At 39.6% G+C, this 26,731-nt stretch overlaps 3 protein-coding genes across 5 annotated transcripts in view; 1 reads left to right on the plus strand and 2 right to left on the minus strand.

Moving 5' to 3' along the window:
* Positions 1 to 6,399, plus strand: part of LOC115592324 (tyrosine-protein kinase JAK2-like) — a 32,282-nt gene extending 25,883 nt beyond the window's left edge. The window contains exons 18-24 of the mRNA XM_030434929.1: positions 34 to 167; positions 1,018 to 1,207; positions 1,644 to 1,768; positions 2,377 to 2,549; positions 2,891 to 3,008; positions 3,304 to 3,417; positions 3,725 to 6,399. Coding sequence (XP_030290789.1) covers positions 34 to 167; positions 1,018 to 1,207; positions 1,644 to 1,768; positions 2,377 to 2,549; positions 2,891 to 3,008; positions 3,304 to 3,417; positions 3,725 to 3,832 — 962 coding nt within the window. The 3' untranslated portion in view covers positions 3,833 to 6,399. The remainder of the gene's footprint in view (positions 1 to 33; positions 168 to 1,017; positions 1,208 to 1,643; positions 1,769 to 2,376; positions 2,550 to 2,890; positions 3,009 to 3,303; positions 3,418 to 3,724) is intronic.
* Positions 6,400 to 7,023: 624 nt separating this feature from the next.
* On the minus strand, positions 7,024 to 8,538 carry rln1 (relaxin 1). The gene is made up of 2 exons (XM_030434933.1): positions 8,086 to 8,538; positions 7,024 to 7,638 (listed from the first exon to the last, which is right to left on the minus strand). The coding sequence occupies exons 1-2, from the start codon at positions 8,279 to 8,281 to the stop codon at positions 7,319 to 7,321; spliced, it is 516 nt and encodes a 171-aa protein (XP_030290793.1). The 5' UTR covers positions 8,282 to 8,538; the 3' UTR covers positions 7,024 to 7,318.
* A 316-nt stretch (positions 8,539 to 8,854) lies between these two features.
* Positions 8,855 to 25,044, minus strand: plgrkt (plasminogen receptor, C-terminal lysine transmembrane protein). Of its 3 annotated transcripts, XM_030434937.1 has the most exons (6): positions 24,848 to 25,038; positions 24,361 to 24,454; positions 14,850 to 14,988; positions 11,790 to 11,920; positions 11,131 to 11,240; positions 8,855 to 10,889 (listed from the first exon to the last, which is right to left on the minus strand). In XM_030434937.1, the coding sequence occupies exons 4-6, from the start codon at positions 11,918 to 11,920 to the stop codon at positions 10,762 to 10,764; spliced, it is 369 nt and encodes a 122-aa protein (XP_030290797.1). In that variant the 5' UTR covers positions 14,850 to 14,988; positions 24,361 to 24,454; positions 24,848 to 25,038; the 3' UTR covers positions 8,855 to 10,761. The 3 variants fall into 3 exon arrangements, with proteins under 3 accessions (XP_030290797.1, XP_030290794.1, XP_030290795.1); XM_030434934.1 differs by lacking the exon at positions 14,850 to 14,988 and having other exon boundaries at positions 24,848 to 25,044; XM_030434935.1 differs by lacking the exons at positions 14,850 to 14,988; positions 24,848 to 25,038 and adding an exon at positions 24,778 to 24,796.
* Between the last annotated feature and the right edge of the window lie 1,687 nt (positions 25,045 to 26,731).

The following is a 26,731-nucleotide window of genomic DNA, read 5'->3' on the forward strand; positions in this document are numbered from 1 at the left end:
TATCAAGATTTTGTATGTTGTTGCGTGTTGCAGACTATGAGCTGCTGGTGGAGAGTGACATGGTGCCCAACAGGACGAGAGGCAACGGCTTCCCGTGGGCCGCCGAGAGCCAGGAGCCCGCTCAGTTTGAGGAGAGGCACCTCATCTTTCTCAAGCAGCTTGGCAAAGTGAGACACGCACACGCTGCATTTTTATTAATTACAATTCTCTTTTATCTCCTTTGAAGTATTTAGATAATATCTTCATGTGTACATAATATACAGTTGTAATAACTTTCTTCTCAGCTGTTTTTAACACTAGAGCTAAAACATTTAGTTGATCAATCAATTAGTTGATCAAATAAAAGTTAATCACCAACTGTTTTAGTAATCAACGATTCTTTTCAGTCATTTGTCATTCAAAAATGTCAAACATTTACTGCCTCCAGCTTCTTAAATGTAAGGATTTGCTGCTTTTCTTTGTCATTCATGAGAGTAAAGAGTGTGGGTGTTGGACTGTTTTTTTGGACAAAAGCAGCAGTTTGAAGACATAACTTTGGGCTCTGGGAAATTATAATGAGCATTCTTCACAATTGTTTTTTTTTTATTTTATAGGCAAAATGATATGATATGGCATTGCCACGCTTTGATGGCAATGGCAAGAATTGCATGTATAGCAGTGTCTTTATTAGTGACGAATCCTCGTGCACGAAGTATGCATCACTAACAACCTAGTTTATGCATCTGTGTAATGCGCATCAGGTCATGTCTTATTAAGAGGAGCCAGGCAGTCTCTGGCTCCTCTTTAGTTCTCACCCTACTTGTGATACTTTCCTGGCAATCACTGTTTGATATGAAGTTTCCAAAGAAATCTTGCCTTCCTCTGTATTTAATGTTATTAGTTTTCCGCCATAAATAATGGTTCTCCTTTGTACTTAGACTTTTCGCTAACTGTATTAGTTAATAGGAACTTTGAGACAGTAAAAAAAATAAAATGGTTTTAACCTGTCGCCAATTCCTCCTCTGATGCGGCGCACAGGGAAACTTTGGCAGCGTGGAGATGTGCCGGTACGACCCGCTGCAGGACAGCACAGGGGAGGTGGTGGCTGTGAAGAAGCTGCAGCACAGCACGGCCGAGCACCTCAGAGACTTTGAGCGGGAAATCGAGATCCTGAAATCCCTTCAGCATGAAAACATCGTCAAATACAAAGGAGTATGCTATAGTGCAGGTAAGAGCACATAGTTTAATATCTGTATGTGTAATAAATGACTTACTGCCATTTAATGTTAATGTGTGAAGCAGTAATGAAACACCTCAGGCTCCAATCTAACAGTAGATCAAATATAGCACAAAACATGTTTTCCTTTATCTGCTTCCTTGCCGGAGCAAATTTAGATTGGAAAAGATTTTCCAGATTAATTTCAATTCACAAGTGAGATCTTGGAGGGCTTCAGAGCTCGTTCAGCCTACAACTGTTCCCTGTATTGATGTTACCACCCAGGCAGATTTTGTTATACATGATAACGTCTTTACAGCTCCCACATTTGCTGCCTTGGGCGTCAATGGCCATGACCATGAAAGGAATTAATCTAGATTTTCTAAGAGGCCTCCGCTCCCCATATTTTCTCCCTTAAGTATCGCACTTAACTGCTTTGTTTCTGCAGGACGAAGGAACCTCCGGCTGATAATGGAGTACCTCCCCTATGGAAGCTTGAGAGATTATCTCATCAAACACAAGGACCACTTTGATTCCATGAAACTGCTGCACTATGCATCACAGATTTGTAAGGTAATGTAGAGCAGAAGATGCAGCAGGTTTGGATTCAGACTTTGATCATTCTTGCTGGAGCTGCAGTCAAGTGTAACTAGCATTTAAAAAAAAAAAATAGGAGTTCAAGGTTCATATCTGGCCTGGGAACTTTATTTTTCCCATCCTCTTGTCCCCTAACACCACTGAAATAATTTTGAGAGTGGGCAGCTGGTTCAGATTTGACTTATACTAGTGGTATGATGATGATGATGAAATCACAAAACCACTAAATGAAAGAAATAATGGGAAAAATATGTTAATGATAAAAATAAGCATGTGTTAGAGCGAAAACAGCTGTTGTTGATGTTCGGTATAATATCATGTATGTGTATTGAATAAACAATGTAATAATAAGGTCACGATCAGGAGCCAATTGTGGCTGAAAACAATTTAATTTGTGTAGTTTTCTTTCTCCATTGTCAATAGTTACACATCAAATTAAACATATGCATTATTTATTGATTCATTATGATTGAGGAATAGTTAAGTTTTCTTCTAGCATTTTTCCATATTAGTTGTGTATATGAGCACATACTGTATATAAACTATAATCTCTCTCTCTCTCTTTAATCATATTCATATATTAGGGTATGGACTACCTTGCCATCAAGCGTTACATCCACAGAGACCTGGCTACTCGAAACATTCTGGTGGAGAGTGAGATGAGGGTGAAAATCGGTGACTTTGGCCTGACGAAGGTGCTGCCGCAGGACAAAGAGTACTACACTGTGAGAGAGCCCGGGGAAAGCCCCATCTTTTGGTGAGGAGCGCACACACACACACACACACACACTGCATGTGTTTATTAGAAGTTCAAGCAGTTATTTTCATATTTTTGCAGGTTAACTGTTGAATGTTTTTGACTGCCATTTCTACAGTTGTGGCAAGTATTGTAACCCTTTATGACTAATCTGTAAACACAGACGTTAAATGTAAAGCCGTGTTATTCATACAGGAAGAAAAATATGATTTTGTTGTGCTACTTAATCCTTCATATTGGTCTGCTTGTAATGTAGGACATTAGATATGTAAAAAATATAGATCTATATATATATCTATATATAGATATAGATATATATAAAAAGTTTGGGTATTTTTCAGGTATGCTCCAGAGTCGCTGACAGAGAGCAAGTTCTCTGTGGCATCAGATGTTTGGAGTTTCGGTGTTGTCCTCTATGAGCTCTTCACTTACAGTGACAAGAACTGCAGCCCACCAGCGGTAACACACTTCTTCTTTCTTCTAATTTACTGTTGACAATTTGACTTTTCTGTCACTTCACAATTTTCCTGTTCAACCCTTACTCGCTTTCATTTGATTTTAAAATTGCTCCTAATTGCCAACTGCCTGACTAACCTAATTAGGGATCATTGTATGTGTTGTTAGTGTGTTGTGTTTTTAAAGAAATCAGTTGATTGAGCACTCAGAAACAGGAAACACTTCTCATTAGTTTTAAGACGTTTCACCACACAGTTTCCATTAAGGCCAAACGAAAACTTCTTATTTTCTGTTCTAGGTGTTCATGGACAAGATGGGAAATGAAAAGCAGGGCCAGATGATTGTGTACCATCTCATAGACCTGCTGAAACAGGGATACAGGCTGCCTGCTCCTGAAAATTGTCCAAAGGAGGTCAGTAACTCAGAACAAACTGCAGCTACATTGTTAGACAAACAGAGGTTTTTATCTCAAAAGATTACATGTACCAGCTCCAGTTTACCCACCTAGATGATAAACTGACTGCTTTAGTAGCTGGAATGGAACGGGAAGATAAAGACTTATCAAGAGCAAACTGTGGAAATAAAGAAAATATTATTCTTAGCCCTAAACATAAACGGCCAGCATGTCATATCACTGAATGGCTTATCTAAGTAAATAGAATAGAGAACTTTGTCGGTTAAAGTAGGATGCAATAATTGTCCCCTTCTGTGTCCCTCAGATTCACAGGATCATGACAGAGTGCTGGAGCAGTGAACCTCGACTCCGCCCCACTTTCAAGACATTAATCCACAGCGTGGAGACTGTACGTGACACCATGGACAGATGAGCAGCATCAATCCCTGAACCTTTGACTCGTAGGTGCTGACTCCCGGCAGTCAGCCCTCACAGATCTGAACACAACAGCGAATGTCTTTGTGACGTCTGTGTTTGTTGCAGTGACGCAAGTCTGGAGCACGCTCGTTTCTTTTTTCCCTCTACTGGTGCTCAGTATGTTTAAGAAAGGCTTGACCGCTCTTCTATGGCCAAAGGAAGTGTACAAATGATCTAATCAGGTAGCACACTACATGTGGCTCAGACACCAAAAAACCAAAAGATTATTTCTGAAGCCTTTAAGGTCATTTCATAATGGGATGAATTATTTTCTTTCTGTTATTTTGTGTTTTTACAAATTTGGGGACAGAGATGAGATTTCCTCTACTTTAAGTAACATGTGTTGAATGTTTAAGCCTTCAAGTCAATTTAATTCTGCGTTTCCAGACAGCTCAGAAAGTGCTTGTTGTACTTGTTTATATGTGCAATGAGGCTGAACTGCTTGTGGTTTCTCCTGTGCATACTCACCAAAGAGACATCAAAGTATTTCATTTACTTTAACCGTCATGCTTGGAGGCTGGTATGTGAAAATTTCAACTAGTGAATGAAACTATGACTGGAATGCAGCACGAGTTCCAAAAGTCCTCCGGCAGTCAAAACTGTGTTTTCTTGTTCTTGTGCCTACAGCTGAATGTTGGAGCTTCACTGTTCGACACCAGACGGCTGTTTTTACATACATTTTCCATGTGCTCATCGAAAATCTGATTTTGAAGCATACAAGCATCATTTGTGACAACGCAAATAGTTTGGTCTATCCTGGTACAATATCAGGATACATTTGTGTGATGTGGAAACTTGAAGCCTCCATTGCACGAACGCTGAGAATGGATTAGACAGTGAAGTAGGACACATCTTGTGTCCGGCTGTTACACTTGAACTGAATGATTGTTTTGGATTTTTTTTAAGGGGTTAGTTTCCATGTTAAAGATTGTTGTTTGTCTCCTGAAATAAAGTCGGACACACATGTTTTTCATGCCTTACTACATGTATGAAGGGCATCCTAAATGCTCAGTCAATTGATTTTGTACTTTTTATCGCAGTAAATTGAGCAGCAGCTTGTTTAACCAAAGACGCCATGGGATTCTTACAGTTAACTATCTAACTGCACACATGAGCCTCAACGCAGCGGCCACATGTGGCTGAACTTTTTTCATTTGCCTGATACTCTTGAGACTGATAAAGGGCACACTGTAGACTTGAAGCACCAGCTGTGCTTCTGTCACAAAGGGACCCACCCTGAAAACCCTCTAAAGGTGGTTTTGAGTCAGATATCTGCAGTTACAGCCGACTTGATGGAGCAGCAGGGGGAAGCACCCAGTTATGAGCGGTGGTCGTTTGCTTTGACTTCACAGTCTTTCCACACAGCACAGGGTCAGCATTCAGACAGATCCCCTCTTATCTGTTTACATCCTTAAATTGAATGTGGAAAAAATAATAATAAAATACATTAAAGAGACGGCAATAACTGCTCATTAATGGGCATCTACTTGTGTCATATCATGGGCTCATTCAGTATCATTCTTGTTATGGTAGGAAACAAGCTCTGGAAGTTATGACCCTGCCTTTGTAATTACTAAACTATATATATTTTGTAAATATAGTATGATTTCTTTCTATTTTGTAAAGCCGTCTGCCTGTTGTAGCTATTGTGAAAAGTTGGAGGGAAAAAAGTAAAGAAAGGGAAATGGCTGTTGATTTTATTTAAAACTCATTTGACCTTTGTAAACGTCTTTATTTTAAGACGTACGTGTGTATGTGTTAGTGTGTGCATTGTCGGCCACAAATGTATCAGCGGTCAAAAGGAATCGGGGGTTGTAATTTGAATGTTTCAAACTTTATGTGCCAGATGTTACAGACTGAAGGAAGCAGGGTCGGTCATTGTCTGCGATTTAAGTGAGACTGATGAGATAAATCTTTCCATAAAGAGAGAAGAATTTTTCTTTCAAACTATTTAGTTGTCAAAGGATTGATGTCCTCTCAGAGCAAAGTTGTGCTCACTTACACACATAGTGTGTCTGTGTTTGTATGCTGCCACGCCTTATTGCCTGGGCCGTAGTTATACTGATGATCTGGCCCGTCTATATATTTTGTGTATATTTAGTCTAACGGCAAGTGTTCTGTGAGTCAGTGTGTCAGTTTCTTCAGCGTTGCTATCGTGCATATGATGGAAAATGTTGCCCCCTGATGGGTTGTTCTGACTCATGCAACCATTATCGGCATTCATGTGCAGTGGTGTGAGAGGGCAAATATGATTATTTTATAAAATATGTATCACTTCTGATCCAAAGATTCTGAGAGAAAAAAAGAGGATACTAAACCAGATTAAACTGGTGTTTTTTTATTTTCTGTTCATTTTGTTTTTCTTTTGGTTTGGCACAAATGACATTAAGTCTGGTCTTGTCCTCAGATGTTACCATGCAGCTACCTTTTATACATTCATGTGTAAACAGATGTAAATATTTAAGACAGAGATGTGATCTGTTCTGTGTGTGTATATACTTTTATTAAAACAAAGTGTTTTAATTTGGAGGTTCAAATTGTAGTTTTTTTAAAAAACTGATTGTGGTTGAACAGTTTTGGATGTAACACTAATACTGCAACAAACAATCCCTTTTTTATTGACTTTCCCAGAGTCCAAAGTCATGCCTTTAAATTGCTTCTTTTGTCTGACCAGCAGTCTAAATACTGAAGACTGTTATAAACTCATAAATGACAAAGAGAAGCAGCAAATCTGCACGTTTAAGCAGCTAATGTTCGACACTTTTGCTTAACAAATGACTAAAGCAAAGAATTGATTCAGCTATCAAAATATTCTTCTACTTACTGATTCATCGGCTCCTGGCTGCAGGTCTACGAAAAAATGTTACGGTAGGGTTTTTCTGTGCGGGAGGTTAAATGTATGTTTAAGTCGGAATGGGTTAAAAAAGATGTTGCACAGTGTTGTCCCCAGGGTGTTGTAATGTTGTAAACAGAGGCGGGCAATAACTTCACAGCAGCCTAAATGACGTTAATGTGTGATATTGGCTGGTGCTGGTATGAATGAACCTGGTTTAGGCGGACGGTCTGCAGGCGAGAGCGCGGCTGCCGCTTGTTGCTCCACAGATGTGAACAGGTGTCGTGTGAATGGATTTATGACACCGCTCGACGTTTCATATTAACACAGTATTTCAAATTTATTCTCAGTGATGCTGAAAGGGGCGACATACAGTACATGAGCTTATTTCAAACAAAAATATCAAACAAGAGAGCAGGGTAAAGAAAATATAATGATGTTTTCATATATTCTCTGGTAATGAGGCAACGACTGGGAAAAGCTAACTGAAGCCTATTAAACAGCAGATGCGAACTCGTACATCTTTCCATAAACTGTCCATTAATCACACCATCTTCACATCACGACCCGTCCGCCCTCACCCATCCCTCCTCCCCCTCCTCCCCTGCCTCAGCACAACTGTCCGATATCATTTTTGGTACAGCCCTGGTTGCAGCACTTCCCCGCAACACCGAGCGAAAAGTTCCTCTTCTCTTTCCTCGGTACTGGCCAGTCATCTCGCTCCCCCAAAACCGAGGACGACTGAGACGCCTCCCGCAGGGCCGGGTCGCCCAGCAACTGCTCCCGCCTGATAACAGCGAGGAGGTCTGCCAGGGAGTAAGAGGAGGCGAGACGGAGAGGAGAAGGGTCTGGGAGCTCTGCCTCGGGTTGCCAGGAGTGGTGGTTGTCCTCTGCTGTAACATCACTGAGGGAACTCCACTGGAAGGCATCTGAGAACAGGAGGAGATGAATATAACAATGCACCCCAACTCCTACAGAAAGTGTTAACAAAGGTGATTTTTGGAAGATTAACAACACAGTAATTGGGGTAATTACTCTCTAAAAGCTTTTTATAGTATGTCCAACTAGCACTGAACATGAGCTGACCATGGTGCTGAAATGTGACGGGAATTGTCTCCTGATTGAAAAACCTTCACATGTGTAACAAATCATCATTTAGCATGAAAAATACTTGAAGAAAGCAATCAGTTACAGCTCCTGCCTCCTTCTCTTCAATCATCTTTAGTCTCACTAAGAAATCAATTTTTCAGACAACACCTTGGTTACATCAAAACACTTCAAGATGCGTTTCAACACGCACGAAGGATTTCACAAGAAGCAGTTAAATAGATTTTTGCACAACAGATCGAGCAATGAGTCAAAGTGCAACAACTCACCCAGGTCCCCCTCGGTGGATCGCCTCCACCGCGAGCCGCCGCAGGTGAAAATGACCGCCCTGATGAACTCTCTACCGCACAGTTTCACACCGTAGTCCCTCGGTAGGATCAGTTTGCTCATCAGGTCAGCCTGCACGCGGCTGCACATGCCCCCAACACACACCACAGCCACGGCGAGGGTCACTCTCCAGAGCATTTTTCTTCCACTTGTCCTGAACCTGACAGCTGTTATTTTGGGGGTTTTTTTGCACTGCACTGAGGGGTCAACTAAGCTCCACCTCAGGTCTGATCACCGCTTCAAATCCCGGTTTCCTGGACGTCTGCTGGGAGAGTTCTGGTGCTGCTCAAGTTGTAAAATCTGCTTCTATTTGTCTGTCTAGTGATGCAGAGCAGACGCTGGTTTCCTCTTCTCCTCCTCCGCTGTAGTCCTTGTCCTAACTTATGTGTTCAACCCCGACCCTCCCACTCCCTCCTTCTCCCTCTCACACGCACGTCACTTAGATTGATGACAATGACGTACTTGGAGTTATTTCTTTATTGTAATAATGTTAGGGGAACGTTCTTATGTCGAGTGTGAGTGTACATGTTACTCATTCAACAGTTGGATGTGATGATTTCGAGAGAAATTACACGCGGGCATGTATGACGTCTTTTACACTTCTCTAGGAAGAAATTTAAATGTGTAAGTGTTTAGGGAAGAAGCGGGTGGTTTGGTGTTTGTTTGTTATTGGCTTTGGTACTTTGTCACAAAAGACTGGAGAAGAGGAGGTCTTTGCCATGTTTCTTTTTTTATTGCATGTATAAATATAGTTTTTCTTAATGTCAAACATGAGTTAAAATGATGGTAAATACATTTTGCATGAATATCAGCACCTTGTAATACTTGACATCCTCTGAAAATAAAAATAAAAGTCATGGGTACATCAGTGCTAACTGTAACTTTGGTATTAAGATCCTTAATTCTGAAAATTAGACCATGGAAAAATGAACTGTTCTCTTTCAGTTCTGTTTATCAAAAACATTTTTGACACAGACTGAGGGAGAAACAACCTTTTGCCATCAGAGCAAATGCCTGCCATGTTGAAAATCTTTAAAATTCAGACTCTATTTAGTAACACATTCATCACTCCTAACGGCTTTGATTAGCCGGTCTGGATGACCAAACTAGCTTTGGCAGCAGTTGTGCCAGATACCTGCTTGGCAGGAAATGTGAAATATACAATGTGCCTATTGCCAAACCAAACTAGAGCTGAGAAACGGGTGAATATTGTGTTTGTTCATGTCAGATGGAGGGTAAATATACACATGTCGATTGTTCATGTTGTTTTGTGTCTGCCTGATTTGCAAGTAGGCAAGTGTTTGGTAACTTGTTAGCCTTATGGCCTTGATAAGCTCAGACTTTTCAAGTCTTATGTTACTGTGAGTGTGTTTAGGAGTTTTTTTGCCTCCTAGAGGTCAGAAATCACTTCATGCAGCTTTAACTGAAGTATAACACAACTTGTTGAGACAAACACCTTGTCCTAAATCAAAACCACAAATAGAGTCTAAGCTACTTGTTCATTTTACTGGATTTTATTTTCTCATTTATTGTTTTGATTATAAATTTTTATCAATCTTTTTTTTTTCTCTCTGTGAAGTTCTTTGTTCTTTGATTTGATAAACACAATATCATGGTTACTATTTTAGTGTATTGTTTGTTCAGACTGTAAAACATTTTAAAAAATACTCCAACCAGACAGCATGAAAACAACAATTTTGAGTGTTGTAAATTCAACCTATATAGGAAATTAAGCTGTGCACAGCTGGTGGTGAAACTGCTCCAACAAACCTTTGAACAAAAGAAAACAACATTTTAAAATATATTTGATTATCTTTTGTGAAGTTCAATTTGCAGTAGCTTTCCAAAGATGCAGTTTGACTGACATCTAACATATATCGTAATATTTCTTGTAGTGTATGTGGCATTTTTTACCAAAAACTACATATTAACAATTTAAGCGTGCTGTAAAACAGTACTCTATGAAAATATGTACCATATAGTATGCAGTATACAAAGATACCGCTATAGTCTGATTAAATTATGTTGCAATGGCTGCATATAACTGATACATTTTTAAGTTACATTATGATATTGAAAGCAGCTTACTGACTTAAACCTGCAGTGCAGAGCTTCTGTCTCCCCCTTCTGGCACTGAGAGTAATTACACAAATACTGTCAACGTGCTTATGACGACATAGGTTCCGCTTTTCTGCTGTTTGCTGTAACTTATGCTGTCGCTGCAGGTACTGGTGTGCCGCGCAGATATAAAAACTTATGTTTACTGAAAAATATTAATACATTTGTATGGTGGTAGTAGGCTTAATCAGTATTGTGTGAACTATTGTGTTTGGCAAAGGTAAGTTGGGTTTAGGTATTTTGATTTGTATTCTGCATCAGTCAGTGGTTCAGTGCTGAAGCGTTTGGCCACTGATGGACTTTTTAATAGCAATTACAGCAAAAACAACATAATTCATATATTCATCAAAATTTAGACTGTTTGACTCGATGTCCACGATATATGATAATTAGTGCAAACGATAGACTCGATAACGTCAAAAAGGCAGTTTAAAGCAAAAGCATGGCGGGTGAATGCATCGACTGGACGATTATCATTTTGTCACAACTCAACCAACTCATCATTTCTCCAAGAAGGAGCTGAGGCTGCTTCTAGCGCGCCGAGCCTTCTCTATGCTTTCGAACGATGGAGTCCCCTGAGGCAGGTCCAGACGGTCATGTTCAGACTCCATGATACTCTCAGCCTCTCCTAAAAGTACAAAGTGAAACAAAACAATGCCTAATATGTTTGTCTTATGGCCGCTTTTACTTTGTCACAGGGATTTTTCTTTCTTCAACTTCGGATAATTCCTTCATAAATGTTGACGAAAATTTGGCTAAAATGGAATGAAGGATTCAAAAGTGTGGTTTCACTTCAAAAACAAAATGTACACTGTAGGCAAAACTTTAAAGTGAAGGAAACAAAATGAAGCTACTGTTTTCACACTTACCTCTTATACGGTAAATTAGTGTCCCGTAGGCGCTGTCCATCTGGAAGGCCAATATGAAGCCGAGTGGCACGATGGGGGCCAATAGGGATGGTTTCTTTCTTTTCATGGCACTGCAGAAATGTATAGAGAAAGGAGAAGGAAAGTTCAGTATTTCCCACTGTCAATGTATGATAAAAGATCACTTGAAGCACTCGGAGAGCTCATATTCCCATTTAGGTCACACATTTATATTAAATTACAGAAATGTCAATGTGTGTCTTTCATTAAATTACACACGACTTGTGTCCCTCGGTTCTGGGAATACAGATTCATAGATTCAAGTGAGTCAGACTCATGACCACTGAGTTACAGCCATTTTAAACGTGTCACGTTGCTGTAGCGCCACCTGTGAACACTTACAAAGCATCATACATGGAGCTACACCAGTAAAGGCCACTGGACTAATCCGACAGCTGTGAAGATTCAGTTCAGTGAGGATCACACTTTGCAGGCTGATACAGTCTGTTCCTTCACTGCACATTATTGCTGTGTTCGTGTGTGTGTGTGTGTGTGTGTGTGTGTGTGTGTGTGTGTGTGTGTGTGTTGATCATCTCTGGATGAAGATTACAGTATGTTGAACAAAAGACCTCTGAGCCGACCTCTTTGAGTACAAAACTCACCCGACTGTGAGTCCCACAGAGGCCAGTGTAAAGAAGCTGCCAAAGTATTTGACAAACTCTCTGGACCAGGCGATCTGCATGGCCATCTGTCTCTCTCTCATCTGGTTCTGCATCAGGATCTGGCGCTCCATCTTCATCACACAAACACACAACAAAAAACATAAAATACATGAGCATGACTTATATATCAGTATACATTTTCAGTGCCACAAATGGCGACTATATGTTCGAGGTAGTGTTGTCAAAGGGGGTTAGTGTGACTACACCAGAGTAACCGATTAACTGCTGCGAGTTGTAGCTACTGTTAGCGAGTCAGCTAGCAGTCCAGACTGGCAGCTCGGAGCATCAAGGGGAGTGTTGGCCTTTACATTTCTAGAACAGGAGCTTTTGACCATGGCTAGCTAGTTAGCATGCTAACTAAAAATAGTAGAAACAGTCGCAAGAAAAAGTATGTAAACCTTCTGGAATTTCATTGTTATCTGAATAAATGTGTCATAAAAATCTTCATCAAAGTCAAGTGTATTGACAAACATAATGGCCCTCATTTATCAATCTTGCGTGAAAACGGGCGCAGATCTGAGCGCAGAATTGGTCGTACGACAGGACACACGTGTGATTTATAAAACATTCGTATCTGACCAATCTCAGGTTACGAATGAGCGGGTCTTGATAAATGCGGCGGCTGAATTCGATCGTCATTAACATGTTACGCCCTTAAATATTCCTGGTTCGGAGGCCTCGCCCACTGAGGTCAAACATGGAGAGAAGAAACACTGGCAAGAAAATAAACTTTTTCGAGATGGAGCTCGGCATCCTGACATCCGAGGTGGAGCAAAACAAAGATTTGCGTTTTGGCAGTCTGAAAAATGGAATTAAAGGAGGTCATAAAAACGCTGTATGGAAGAGAATAACGGAGGCAGTCAACAGCGTTGCCAGAGGAACGGACTCCGGCTGAGGTGACGCAGACGCAGTCGCGTCAGAGCCAGAGCAGAATGGTAACTAACAACCCCCTTTTGCTTGCATTGTAAAATCTATCAAACTCTGACTGTTCACATTTCCTACACATAATTAGGCTTACACATGTTACATGGGTATACATTTTTATTGTATTTTTAAATGCTTCACAGCCAGGCACCAGCATCATGTCGGCCAGGTCTCCTCCCCAGAGCGCGTGCCCTCTGGCCCCGGTGCTGCTCCCAGACCAAACATCATCACGGCAGAGGTCCTGGACAGACAAATAGAAATATGCAGTTTATTGGCCTCAGTTGTCGGCGCACATGAGGCAACAAATAACACATTAAAAGAAATTAATGAAACTCTAAAAAAGCCTTAATAAAGTCTAAAAATTACTAAATGTTGTCCATTTTCTGTGTTTATTATGCCTTTAGCCAATTCCACCAATAATTCACATTACTGATTAAATACTGCAGAGCATTTGCAAGAGTTTAAGGTATACTTTACGTTTTAAAGGTGATGAATGAGGTCCTGTCTCCTCCGTATAGCCCCAAGTGGAGGCTGTGCTGGCCACGGTTCCATGGGCATTGGCTCATCTGGCTGCGCCGGCACATCGAAGGCACTCACTCCATTCACTAATACAATGTTATGCAAAACTTGACAGTCCAAAATGATATCGCACTTTCTCCGGGGTATACAGCAGCGTTCCCCCTGCTGGTCCGAGACAGAGCCACCTGCCCTTCAGCAACCCGAAGCAGCTCCACTGTGACCCGTGTGCGTGTGTGCGCACTGTGTCTGCGTTCCTGCTCTGTAGCAGGGTTATTAGGTATTCCATTAATTAGTTGTCACGTAGCCTATCATATTTTATATTACAAAATGGTGGTAGCCTTTCAGTAAGAATGTGGGCTTTTAAAAAAAATGTTTTTGTTTTATTCGTTTTAAGAACCCGTTTTGATCTGATCTAAATATGTGACTGCTTATGCTTAATGACAGCTGAGGTTTGTTATTTTCAGACTCAGCCAGATTTTGCTGTGCTGCACCGCAAATCCACAGACTCAAATTTGCGTACACGATCTCAGACCTGACGTGAGATTTGATCGTAGCTCCCGCTCACGTTCAGATAGATAAATGCCGAAGTTTGCGTGGAAATGGTCGTACGCACGTTTTTCTGTCGTACGTTCGTTTGATAAATGAGGGCCAATGTGTCTAAAATAATAACACAAAAAATTCTGATCTTTCATGTCTTTATTGAACACACTCATTCAACATTCAAAATGGCAGTGGAAAAAGGAAGTGAACCCTTAGAATTAATAACTGGTTGACCCCCCGTTGGCAGCAATAACCTCAACCAGGCGCTTCCTGTAGCTGTGGATCAGACCTGCACATGGTTGAGGAGGAATTTTAGCCCATTCTTCCTGGCAGAACTGCTTTAGCTCTGTCATATTCTTTGGATGTCTTGTGTATGGCCCTCTTCAAGTCAATCCATAGCATCTCTATTGGGTTGAGGTCTGGGCTCTGACTTGGCCACTCCAAAAGGCAGATTTTGTTTTTCTGAAGCCATTCTGTTGTGGACTTGCTCCGGTGTTTTGGGTCGGTGTCCTGTTGCATCACCCACCTCTACAGTTTCAGCTGACGTACAAACATTCTCACGTTATCCTGAAGAATTGTCTGATATACTTGGGAATTCATCTTCCCCTCAATGATTCCAAGCTGGCCAGGCCCTGATGCAGCAAAGCAGGCCCAAATCATGATGTTTCCTCCACCATACTATATGGTTGGGATGATGGTTTCATGATGATATGCTGTGCCCTTTCTACGCCAGATGTAGTGCTGTGTGTTTTTTCCAAAATAGCTCAATCTTAGTTTCATCAGTCCACAAAACATTTTGCCAATCCCGCTGTGGAGTGTCAATGTACTCTTTTGCAAACTTCAGGCGTGCAGCAATGTTCTTTTTTAGTAAGCAGTGGCTTCCTTCGTGGTGTCCTGCTGTAGATACCCTGCTTGTTCAATGTTTTACATATTGTAGAATCATGAACAGAGAGAGATGTTAGCCAGTTCCAATGATGCCTTCAAATCTTTGGCTGTCATTCGGGGTTTTTTCTTTACCTCATTGATGAGTCTTCATTGTGCTGTTGGTGTCATTTTGACTGGGCACCCACTTCTTGGTAGAGTAGCAACAGTCCCAAAGTGTCAGAAAACCATGAAATTCCAAAAGCTTCACATACTTTATCTTGTCACTGTATCTCTGCAACACACAACATAGACATCACAAAGTCAAAACTGTTATTTCTAAACATTCTGTTGAAACCTTTAGTTATTTTTTTGGAATGTTTTCAATAAGAAGTCTTACATTTTGCTCCTTTAGTCTAAATAGAAAAACAAGAATGGTTCGAAAATTGTGATGTTGAATGTTTCCTGCAGTCATTCATCTGTTCTCTGCTGCTAAGCTAAGAATATACAATAAATATCGTGTTGTCACGTTCTAGCCTTGTTATATTTATCTTTAGAAAAAAACCCCAAAAAACCCCAATTGTTTTATGCCATCAATGTTGTGTGAATTTTCCCCCCAGGCTATTAAAAATGGTATTGAATTTTAATATTTTTCAAGGTACTGTATTGAAGTTGAACACACTAGTTTGAGGTCATTTAGAAATGACAACTTTTGACCACCAGAGAGCACTTACAAGTTTAATTTTAAACAGTAAAACATCCCAGTTAGTACATATCATGGTCACAGTTTGGTAAGAGCCACATAAATGGGCATGTTTGTTTTTATTATGTATTTGAAGCATTCTGTCCCACAAACATTTTGAAGGACATGCCGAACGTGTGTATTGCAGAAGAAATTAAAGCAATACTAAACACGGGAAAAATCCGAGGGTAAAATCTGCTTAGTGTTATGCAATCAAACTGACAACAAGAGAAATAAAATGTATTATCTCATATGGATGTGAAAGCAGCGAGACAGCCTGATAGTCAGAGGGAGAAAGACAGGGTCAAAGGAACAGGAGACAGTCAGTCCATGCTGGTGAACCTCAGTCAGATCAATCTTTTGTCTGCCGTTTCCTGTTTGACACTCACTCACATTTTTATACACAGAAATACGTGCTTTCTGCATAACAATCACCACCGACATGGCTGAGTGACATTCACATTCAAAGAGCCTTTATTCTCTAAAAGGGAACATGTCAAAGATGAGCTTCACAGGAAAGTGACACCAACTCGCTTATGATGCAAAGATTGGAAAAAAAAAAAATGACCACAGTGCCATTCAAGTGAGCTGATGACGTGGAGTGGGTGACATAAATTACAACATGTCAACGTTCCACAGTTCTGTATTATGTGCGTTACCGGTTGAACATTATGTGGCACTGAAGCTAGAGTGAATGATATTAAAGAGGTGGAGCCTTTTAAACAGACACCAATAGAGACTCTACAATATCTATTTTTTGAGGTCCATTTTTTCTTTTTTTGGGGCTACTGTTGAAATTTGAGCCAATCAGTATCATTGCAAAAAACTAGAGAAAACATACATGAGGACAGAACAGAGGAGGATGTGACTATTTCAGTGAAGAAGTCATAACTCATTTAACATGTTTTATTAGGGAGTCGGCTTCATATTAACCAATTCCCAGAACTGGATGTGTTTAACTGGTCAAACAGGATAAATAAGGGCCTGACAGTAGGCATGAGAAATCGTCTCCAGTAAACCGCTGTTTTTTTGACAGGAGTGAAAATGAACATGTCTTAAAACGACATGTTAAATATTTTGATGAGTTGTGACCTTAAATTTATCCTACATTTTTCCAACAATGTTTCAAATCCAGGGCCATTGATTATTTCTTTCAAGGTAATTTCATTTGGTTGCCTGTTGCTATTACGTCGGTAAAACACCAGACAATACGTCAGAGAGAAGCAGGAAGAAAGTTGGCGAAGGTGACTAAACATAACGTGGAGCAAATTTTAAAATATAATTTCTTACCTGAGAAACATCACATAGATTTTTATCAGCAATGCCTGTTAACCATGATGACAACTCCAATGAAAAGTAAACAAAAGTATTTCTACTGTCTCACTCTTTCATTGTGCAATAAACCATTTTGCATTGGAAATTTCTAAGTATCTGTCAGTCGCATTAATCAAATACTCAATCAAATAATGAATGCGTCATTTGGACTCCTGTTGTGACCATGTGAAGAATATTAAGTGGGGGTGATTTGCTGACTAAAATACTTGGCTTCAAATAGACATCAGTAAAAGGTGAGAAGGAAAGGTGTAAAAATTAATGAGCTCAGGAGGGGTTAAGTGGTAATCACTGGGCTCAGACGTCACTGGCTAGTAGAAGTGCAGTATAGGCACTTACATTAATGAAGTGTAATCAACCTTTAAATCTAACATGGTATGGTCTTAAGCATGCTGTTGATTATCCACAGACTCAAAAACATTTGTGAACATTATAGACTTATACTAGTCACACACCACCACTGCATAGGTGTTTTAATGAACCTGGATTTCGCGTAGAAACCGAACTGAAGATTGCGTCACCAATCCCTGTGGGAGCAAATCAGGGTGTAGGTTGAAGCACCCACATGCAGAGTTAAGTGGTAATTTAATTCAAGCTCCAAATACTAAAAACAAAAAAATATATGTATTCTTTAAGAGTACACGGTTGTTACTAAGATCAGATAAAAGTCATCTTATTGATATTCATTATCTTTTGTCTTTATTTGAATATTCACTGGACAAAAGAAACAATTTTAAACATGTCATCACGTGCTCTGGGGATTTTTTTCATTTTAGCTCCTCATCAAGCTCTTCTGAAGCCTGATAATGACCCATTCATTTAATTCTGGTAGGGGAGGGATCAGGACCAAGGACCAAGGACCAAGATTGAAGAACAATCATTAATGACAAAAAATATAATCATTAATCAACAAAATTGTCCTATTAATAAATAACAACAATATGGTCTAGTTTAAGCCCTTCAATGTTTTTGTATTGAATAGAAAAAAAATGTTGCCTTACAACTTTGAAAAATCCCTTTAAACACATTTAAGGAGATAACATGAAAAAAAATCCATCGTTGGTCAATACCAAATCATTACCCTGGAACACAGGTATGAAATTCTGTGTACATTTGAGGAGTTTCTGCGTGGATTTTTACTTCTTTTTATCTGTCATGAAACTGAACTACCTTTTGGAAACCCTTCCTGAAACCAAGCTGACTATAACTGCGACTCTCTCCAGGAAGGAGGAAGCTGCAAACTTTTTAAAGCGTCAGGGGCGAGATCATTTCATTCTCGATATAAACTCTGGGTGGAGCAATGTGTCAAAGAAATGGAAATCATAGGAACGGCGTCTGTAATCAACAGTGTTTGTTCTCCTAATTGTGGGGTCCGCTGAGCTAAATTAGTTGACAAAAGGGAACTTAAGGATGCCTCATTAAAATCAGACAAAGGTGAAACTTAACCCAAATGCAGCAGGTGTTGTTAATGAGTCATGAATTTAATTATGTTTCAACTAGAAGCCTTTCGAAGGACAGCAAAGGGAAATTACCCTGTCATTCACAGAACCGTTTGGGTCGTCAGTCAAAAAAGGGTTCTTGTGACATGATTAAAGAGCCGTCACCTCTCATGAAGTCATACCTTCTCTCATCTGGGACACAAAACAGGAAGTAGACTAGAGATACTGCATGTTTTGACTTTAATACTGTAAACTGAAAATCTAAAAACTTCCGACTTCTTCTCATTGCAAACTATTTTATCCCTTGAGTCACCTGCTTGTAAATGTCTTTTCAAGAGAAAGTAGAGTATTCCAATGGAGATATACATTAGTTTAAAAGAGACAGAACTTGTCTAATTGGAGCCAAAATCTAAGTATAAACAGTATAATGTGGTAAATCAAAAGCCGAAACCTGATTATTCATAGCTTGCTACTTGGTTTAGTAGTATTGTAACTGGCTTGAGAAAAGTCTGCTTTAATTATGCGTTCTAAAAAAAACTCTGCAGAATTTTCAACTGACTTTCCGAATCTAGAATAAGGCTGTCAGAATATCAGATTCCCACCACATGACTATCGTGGACATAAACAATATTAGATAGCAAGCGAATTACTGCATGTTTTTCTTATCATTTCAGTTTATTTTTTTGTTTTATGATGGGTGGCAAGCAGGATTAAGGTACACTACTGCGACCTACTTCGGGTATAACGCAACAAGTCTAAAGTCTTGCCAATGCAATGCTTCTATTAGGGCAAGAACAAACAACTCTTTATTATCAGTTAATCCTTTAAAGGTCCTATATTATACTGTTTTCATCAATTTCACAAAGCTGTCAGAGGTCCAACAACACTGTATTCGAAATGTATTGCCCCAAATCCATCCGTGGTCCTGAATTTCAGCTGTCTAAAAGTCGCTCAAGTGAGCTCTACTGAGAGCAGGCTGTTTCTGTGCCTGCACCTTTAAATGCTAATGAGCTCCGTCTATCAAGGCCTGCCTTGCCTGCTACAGTCCCTCGCAGGAAGACAATGCCGCTTACGCTAGTGGTAGCATGCACTAATGTTTATGGTGGATGTATCGCTAAGGCTTGCTGAGATGCTGTCGTTCAACCATACCAGTTTGACCCAGAATCGGACCCAGAAGGAGAGGCTCCTGAAGAAATTCAGACTCTGTGGCTGCAGCAGGATGTTTCAGAATGGTTAGTGTGTCTGAATGTGTTACTTAGTTCGTTCATATGTGTTGTTACACTTACTATCATGTAGCTAATGCTAGCTCCTGCTAACGGTAAAGGTAACTTATGGTTCTTCGGCAACTGTAAATACTATCAAAACATTGCAACACTTATCGGTGGCTCGGGTGCAGTTGCTGGGTCCAGTATGGTTGGGACTGATCCTTTTATGAGGGTCAGTGTCGAGGCAAAGCCAGCTTTGTACTGACCCTCGTTACTGAAGCAGTCCGGTGTGAAGTGGTTGGCACACACAAACCAAGTTACACAAAGCCGGCACGTTGTCTATAAAAATGAAACGCGACCACTGTCTCTTCTGTTGTTCTGTAGCTGGGACAAAATATAGGCACTTGTGTTAATTTTTACAACCAACAACAGAGAAATTTGTGGGTCTAGCTCTGAGCGATGACATTGCGAAACACTGCTAGCTTACCGCTGGACACACCGAACTTCACCTCGGGGATGAATGCCCCCCTCTTGGATATCTCCTATATGCATAATAATCTCTCCTGTCGTTACATAGCGACGGGACAATCAATTTTTATCTCTACCTTTGGCATTAATGTGTTAAGACATTCATACCAATAAAGCTTCTTTGAATTAGAATGTAATGCAATTATTCTAATCTGTGCATAAACAGTAAACAGGATTGTATTTTTTACAGCCATAAAACATTATTTTTGATCATTTTTGGATCAATAAAAAATCTATTAACAGATAAAGGAGATTTAGGTCAGTTGATAACGTAACATTATTCATAACACTATGTTGAGAAAAATTGCAGTATTTGACCTCTACCCTGCACAACCTCAGCATCATCAACACTGACGCAGCTGACATGGAAATGAGTTTCAAATATGTGGGAATCCTCATGGACATTTAATTAAGCTTTGACGAACACTTCAATCATAAACACCAATCATAAACTCTGCCAGCAGAAGCTCTCAACCATCCGGAAACTCAACGCCCTTTCTGTTGCACCCCACCTAACGCTCCCCTTGTATCAAAGCATCACACAGCCAGTCCTTGGCTTTTGCTCCATCTGCTACTTCAGCACAGTCACAGTCGCAAACAGGAACAAACTCATCAAAACCAAAAATACGCACACAGCCACTAAATCAAAAGGTCACAGATGTGAACACAAACGCTGTTAACATAATAATCAATCAATGTCTGCTCACAATCAGAGATCTTGGATGTGTAAAGAATGGTTTGCATTGCCAGACAATTTGGCCACAGCAAATTGGGTATCATTTGATAAATTCCAGTACTAGAACAGATTATCTCTGAGTTTTGGTTCAGTTACCATAAATGTATGTTTCCATGCTCGATTTGTATGTGATGATTGTGAGCTTTGAAACCCATTCATGTTGCTTCCCATAATGACAAACCAACATAGTTTTACTATTACCTACATGTTCTTTAAAAGTAGATGACATCAAGTTATTCTCATGGAAACATAAACAGTGATGACAAAAAGATTCAGAGGGCCAGCTTGTACAAGCAGCGGAAGATGACACAATGACAGTGACTGGAAATGGAAGTGAAGAAAAAGTTAAAGAAAGAAATGAGCCATGATGAGTCCACTGTGAAGGTGACAAAGTGAGAGCAGGGCTGAAACTAATCAGATGGAAATTCACTGACATTTTCTAAAGGCTGCTAGAATACGCAGGGCGGGACAATACTTGGAAAAATGATACACAATCATTGCGCTCTATGTACTGACGGGAAAGAAATAGACATAACAGAAAAAAAGAGTGAAATGCACAACCCTTTCATACACAACTAAAAGTTTGACAATACAGCTTATATCTAACACGTATTGTCATTCAGGATTTAACATCAATGTCTTTTTAGTGGTCAAAAATCAAGTCAAAGTCAAATTTTTACTTTCACCTTTACGAATTGTTTAATTTAGCAGTTGTCAAACAACAACAAATCGCAAAAGTTAAAAAGTAAAGTAAGAAGTAAATGTGGGATATGATGACGAAGCTTGTAAAGGCAAGTATTCATACAAGCAGAACAGTCTGGTCAGAAAACAGTTATCCAAAATCTAAGACGATATATAATCTCAAATCATGATAATGATATATTTCAGGATACTAGCAATGTCTTTAACTGCTGCAATTTTATTGTAATTGCCCAAATAGCACTGTATATGCAACTCTAACAGAGATGAGAAGGAAGCTCATTCCTTAGCTTCTACTATCATGAACAAAAACAATGTTTAATTCTGTCTTGTTTTCTGATTTAATAGCCAGACGTGGGATCTCATATATCCTGATTCATCTGGCAATCCATACTTTAAGTCCTTTCATTCCTGGCTACTAAAAAGTTTACTGGGTCTGTCTACTGTGGCTGCAGCTTTGCTTTAATCATGAGCAGGGTTTAACTGAGGTCAGATCATGGCACATTGAAGCCACTATACACCGGCTCCCTGCATCTATCAGAACTAATTTTACTATGAATTCCATACAAGGCAGTTCATGGCAGTAACCTCAATGTTTACTTTCCTAAGTGTCCCAGGGTTTTAAACATCTATCATTCAACCCGGAGCTTTAAGCTTTCCTACCAACTTAAAACCACAGATTTCTTTGCAGCGATGACTACAACTAAGAACTCTGTGTGTGTGAATGTCAGACTCTGTAACTTCAATAGGTGTGTACAAAGGAGAACATTTGGTGTTTTTATCATTTATACTTTTTATTTTATTGTGTCCATTTTTTAAAAAGTTGTCTTGCCATTTTGAAAAAGGGCTAAACAAGTGTGAAATATATCAAATCAGAAACTTTGTGGGAACGTCTGCGCTCATGTAGTTACACACAAACCATCTTACGTTCAGTGGCTGTGATTGGAAAGCACACTCTGACTATTAAAAGCCAAGACCTATTTTTATATATAATAGAGCAAAAGTCATTTGTTTCATTTCAAAGCTGCCATTTACACTCAGGACATGTGTCATACAAACACACCCTCATCAAATACATTTTAAAATAATGTTTAAGTTGGACCCAGTAGTTCACACACAATGCCCAGTGACTTTGAGACCTTTGAAAGGATCAATTAACTGTGAGTGATGTGACTAGAAAAACATTGGCAAGCAATCATCTTTGACACCCTAATGCAGGGGGAAGAACATCTGCTGCGTCACAGATATGCAGAAATTGCTAGGGTCAATCTCACTCATTAAGTTTGCAGATGTAAAAATACAATTTCATTGTTGAAGACATAAAAGCCGATAATTATTTTCTGTTTCAGGCATCAACATAACGTTTGACCATTAGCAACGCTGAAGAGGTTTTTGTTCAGCAAAATCTGAAAGGTTAAATGAATCAAAATTCTGAATATAAGATAAAATACAACCCATTGTCACTTAGGCTTCTAAATTAATTCAGGCAGCCAGACAGATAATAATAATATTAGCAAAATGAGAAATGTCATATTGATTTGTATTCAAAAGTGAGTTTGAGTGTGAATTATAAATAAGAAAACTACCAGTCAATGAAACAATTTAGAACCACTACAGCTAAAATTTAGCTGTGAGTCACTGTCACGACCCAAATGAGGGCGCTCTGAAACTCAATTGCCAAACCTTTGCTTTCGCAGAATAATGTTAGTCATCATCTCCCACATTTATAGCTGGGAGAGCAGGATAAAATTACAGAGCAGAAAACACAACAAACCTTTTGGGCAGAAGTTGGATAATGTTATTGGTAATATGACAGTCACACATCCCACCTGCTACTCAGCAGCTTACAGGCATGAGTAAATCACAACAAATTGGACCGAATATGCAAAGAAAAAAAAAACAGAACAAGACACAATCCTTTGTTTAGAATGTGTGTCCAATAAAAACCTGTGGTTTCTAAATGGAAATGGATCAAACCGAAGCTCATATCCCTGGTTTTTACCCTGTGCGATTAAAGAAAGACAAAAGGGACGCCAGGCTGACAAGACCTATAGATCTTTAATCCATGTGGGCTGAGTTTACAAGTCCGATTGATAGATGGGTAGATTGTCCTGTAATATTACACAGCCCCGTGTTGGCTGTGTCATAAATGTTTAAATTAAGACGGTATCATTTTAGGAATATGCACCAACTTAGTACAGTATCAACTGAAATATTAGTATAATATAAGTAACAAGGTGTAGTATACGGCCGGAATTGTGTTATTTTATCAACAGAATGTGAAGAAATAACAGTTTTGATGTCATGTCAAAGGTGTCTTTACACCTAGTCTGTACAGTAAGGTGCTTACTAGCTAACAACCTGGAGGCTGAGTTCAGTTTTTATCTGGCTTTGTTCAGTGCCTGCTGTGTAAACATCAACACTGCCCCCTTACACAATGCACCTTTAACATATATATAATTCAATCTTAAATCTTAAAACTACTTTTTGACACTGAGACAATCTTTAGGGTTGCTAAATCGGGTAACAAAGCTGATGATCTTCATTGTGTCAGTTGATGCTGTGCTTAGTAGTGTAGAGTAAATTGACACGTTCCTAAACAAAATCACAATTAATCAGATTGCCAGGCAGACAGCCTGGGACTTTTGGGGCGTTGGGGGCTTTTGCCTGCTTTTCCCATTACGTAATCTAGCTTTGACTCTTACAATACGCTTTCCTTGCCAGTGGCACATTTACATTTAGTCAGCTGGCATACACTTTTATTCAAAACAACACACATTGGGTATGATCCAAGTCACAGTAGATCAAGAAATGCCTTTAAGCATATGTGTTGCAACATTCATTTCCATAGCCCACCTGACATACGCAGCTACCACAAGGTTGCAGGTGCATGAGGTGAGACATGCATGTCTCACCTCATGCAGACACTAGCTTCTTCTCTCCATGTTGAAAATAATTACGAGTGAATAGGTGCAGCTTTACCAACCTGCAGCCGTCCATTGTGGAGCATGAATTCTTGCTGCTTTTTGAAGTTTGCATCCATGGATTTAGACAGTAGAAACCCCATGGTGGCGTTGTTACTGTTGAAATAAAGTTACAGTAATTCAAACTCACGCTGCAGTCAGACGTCAACATGCTCATGTGCTCATATTCACAGTATATGGAGCTGCATTAACACCATGTAAAGGCACTTCAACATGTGTTGGCACTGTCATTGTTTTACTTGCTATATACTATATGCTTCTGTTAGCCTCAAAACTTCATGCTAACACCGTCTCACACTCACACCGTGCTACTGCTAGCCGATAGCAGTATTAGCTGTGTGCTTTTGGCTTTCCTGATAGTTAATTAGGCTAACGATATGTGCTAATGTCCCTTCATGAAACAGCTCCAAGTGCTTCACCTGATAAGCGTCGGTTTTAACCTTCAGTGAGTGGTTAGCTTGGCTAGCTAGGAATGAAAGCTTTACATACCTAATGTGCTTTGCGGACGGTAAGTTAAATATTGTAATGATAGAGGCCACAAGAGGAGGACTAACGAGGGTTCAAGGGCATGTCTTTGTCAAAACAGACGTGTGTGCACCGCCTCAAACACAGCTAACTTCTTTCTAAAGCCTCTGTTGTCCTGTTGACTTGTCACCACCGGCAATACGTAAATACTGTACTTCCGGTCAAAACTTTCAAAATATTATCGAACGAGAATCCTAGACACATTACAAACAAAAATAATGGCTACAAAACAAACGAACAAACAAAAAAACATTCATGATTCAAACGAAATCACTAATTTATTCTGCTCGGGGTAAGTGGAAACATGGGGTCGAGAAATATACAGTTAACAAAACAACACTTGAGTTGAAAGGATTGTGGTTTGTCCCTGGCTGGTTATAGTAAATTGAGAAACGGCTCTCTCTGTTGGTGGTTTTGGGCAACGTCCAGGTCCAAGTCATAATGAGTCGTGTAATACTGTAACACAGTCAATTCTTGTTTACCTTTAGAGTCGAATGTATAGGTCTGAAAATTAGATAGAGTTTTTAGGTATTGAATTTGAATTATTAGATGAGATGAGAGCTGAGATATCAAAGTCTGGATTAAAACCAATCCCCTGGTTGTGTGAAGTCTGGACCACGAACAAAAGAAAACAGCACACAGATTTAAGTGTTGATTTCATGCCATACTCTTCAGTAGGACATATTTCCTGTAAAATGGTGTTTCATGGCTGCTTCTATAATATGAAGTTATGAAAAGTTTTCTAAAATTGGACTGAAAGATAACTGAACCACAGCTTATGTATGCATGATTCAAAAATTCTCTGAAATGTTAGGATCTTTCAAATGACTTGTAATGCTGCAGGCCCAACTGCTGTGTCAGGTGACTCCATCTAAGTTATTTTAAGTTATGATTAATTCAAGTTATAATTACAAAGCCTGCTCAACTATACGTAAATGTGACCTGGAACTGGCTCCGGCACTCTGCACAGGACATGTTGGTATACGGTAGAATACAACTTTGTGGGAGAGTTATCAGATAGCTTCCCAAGCTTCTTTTTGTTAAGTTCTTACTGATTCAAAATGAAAATCTTCATGCATGCTGCAGTGAACCATATCAATCCAAGCTATCTCTTTTCATTAATGCATTAACGCATCAATGCAACAATGGGCGGAGGGGATTCTTGGCCAAATTTCATCTTCATGGACTGACAAAAATGTGAATTTTCTTTATCTAATTTAAATGTAAATGTTAATTTAGGAAAGGAATGCATATTTTCATTTTTTTTACATAATTAAAGTGTGAGCCATAATCACAGCATGTACATTCTAACACACTAAAAGTAAAAAAAACAACAACAAAAAACCCACCTGAAGCTTGCCACACTGTATCTCTGCTCTCTCTCAGTATTTGTTACATCCTGGTTACACCCCTGTGGTCACACACCACAACCTGAATGTTATGTCAAAAACCAGTGCAGGTGTTGACAGAAAAAATATGTTTACACAAGATACGTGTCACAGCAGTTTTATCTGCTAATCTTTGGAGTAAAATGGGTCAAAAAGTCCATTATAACTTGAGGTTTTTCAAGGGGTTTCCAAAAGATAGTGTAGAAGGTAAACATTGGTCACACCACTGGAAAAAAAAATGCACAACCCTGGTGACAACACCAGTGAAATGATCAGACATGGAACTTACTCTTATTTAACAAGTCGTGTCCTAACATGTACAACATGTAAGCGAACTGATGGAAAGTTCACACAAAGAGTCTCTCTGTAGCGTATTGGATGCATATCCGCCTGCTGTATGTGGGAATTCCACCTGGCAGCTTGGTGACGGAAACTCTTTTGCATCAGAATATCTCCCAAT

This window comes from Sparus aurata, chromosome 12 (genome assembly GCF_900880675.1).
Source record: "Sparus aurata chromosome 12, fSpaAur1.1, whole genome shotgun sequence".
NCBI lineage: Eukaryota > Metazoa > Chordata > Actinopteri > Spariformes > Sparidae > Sparus > Sparus aurata.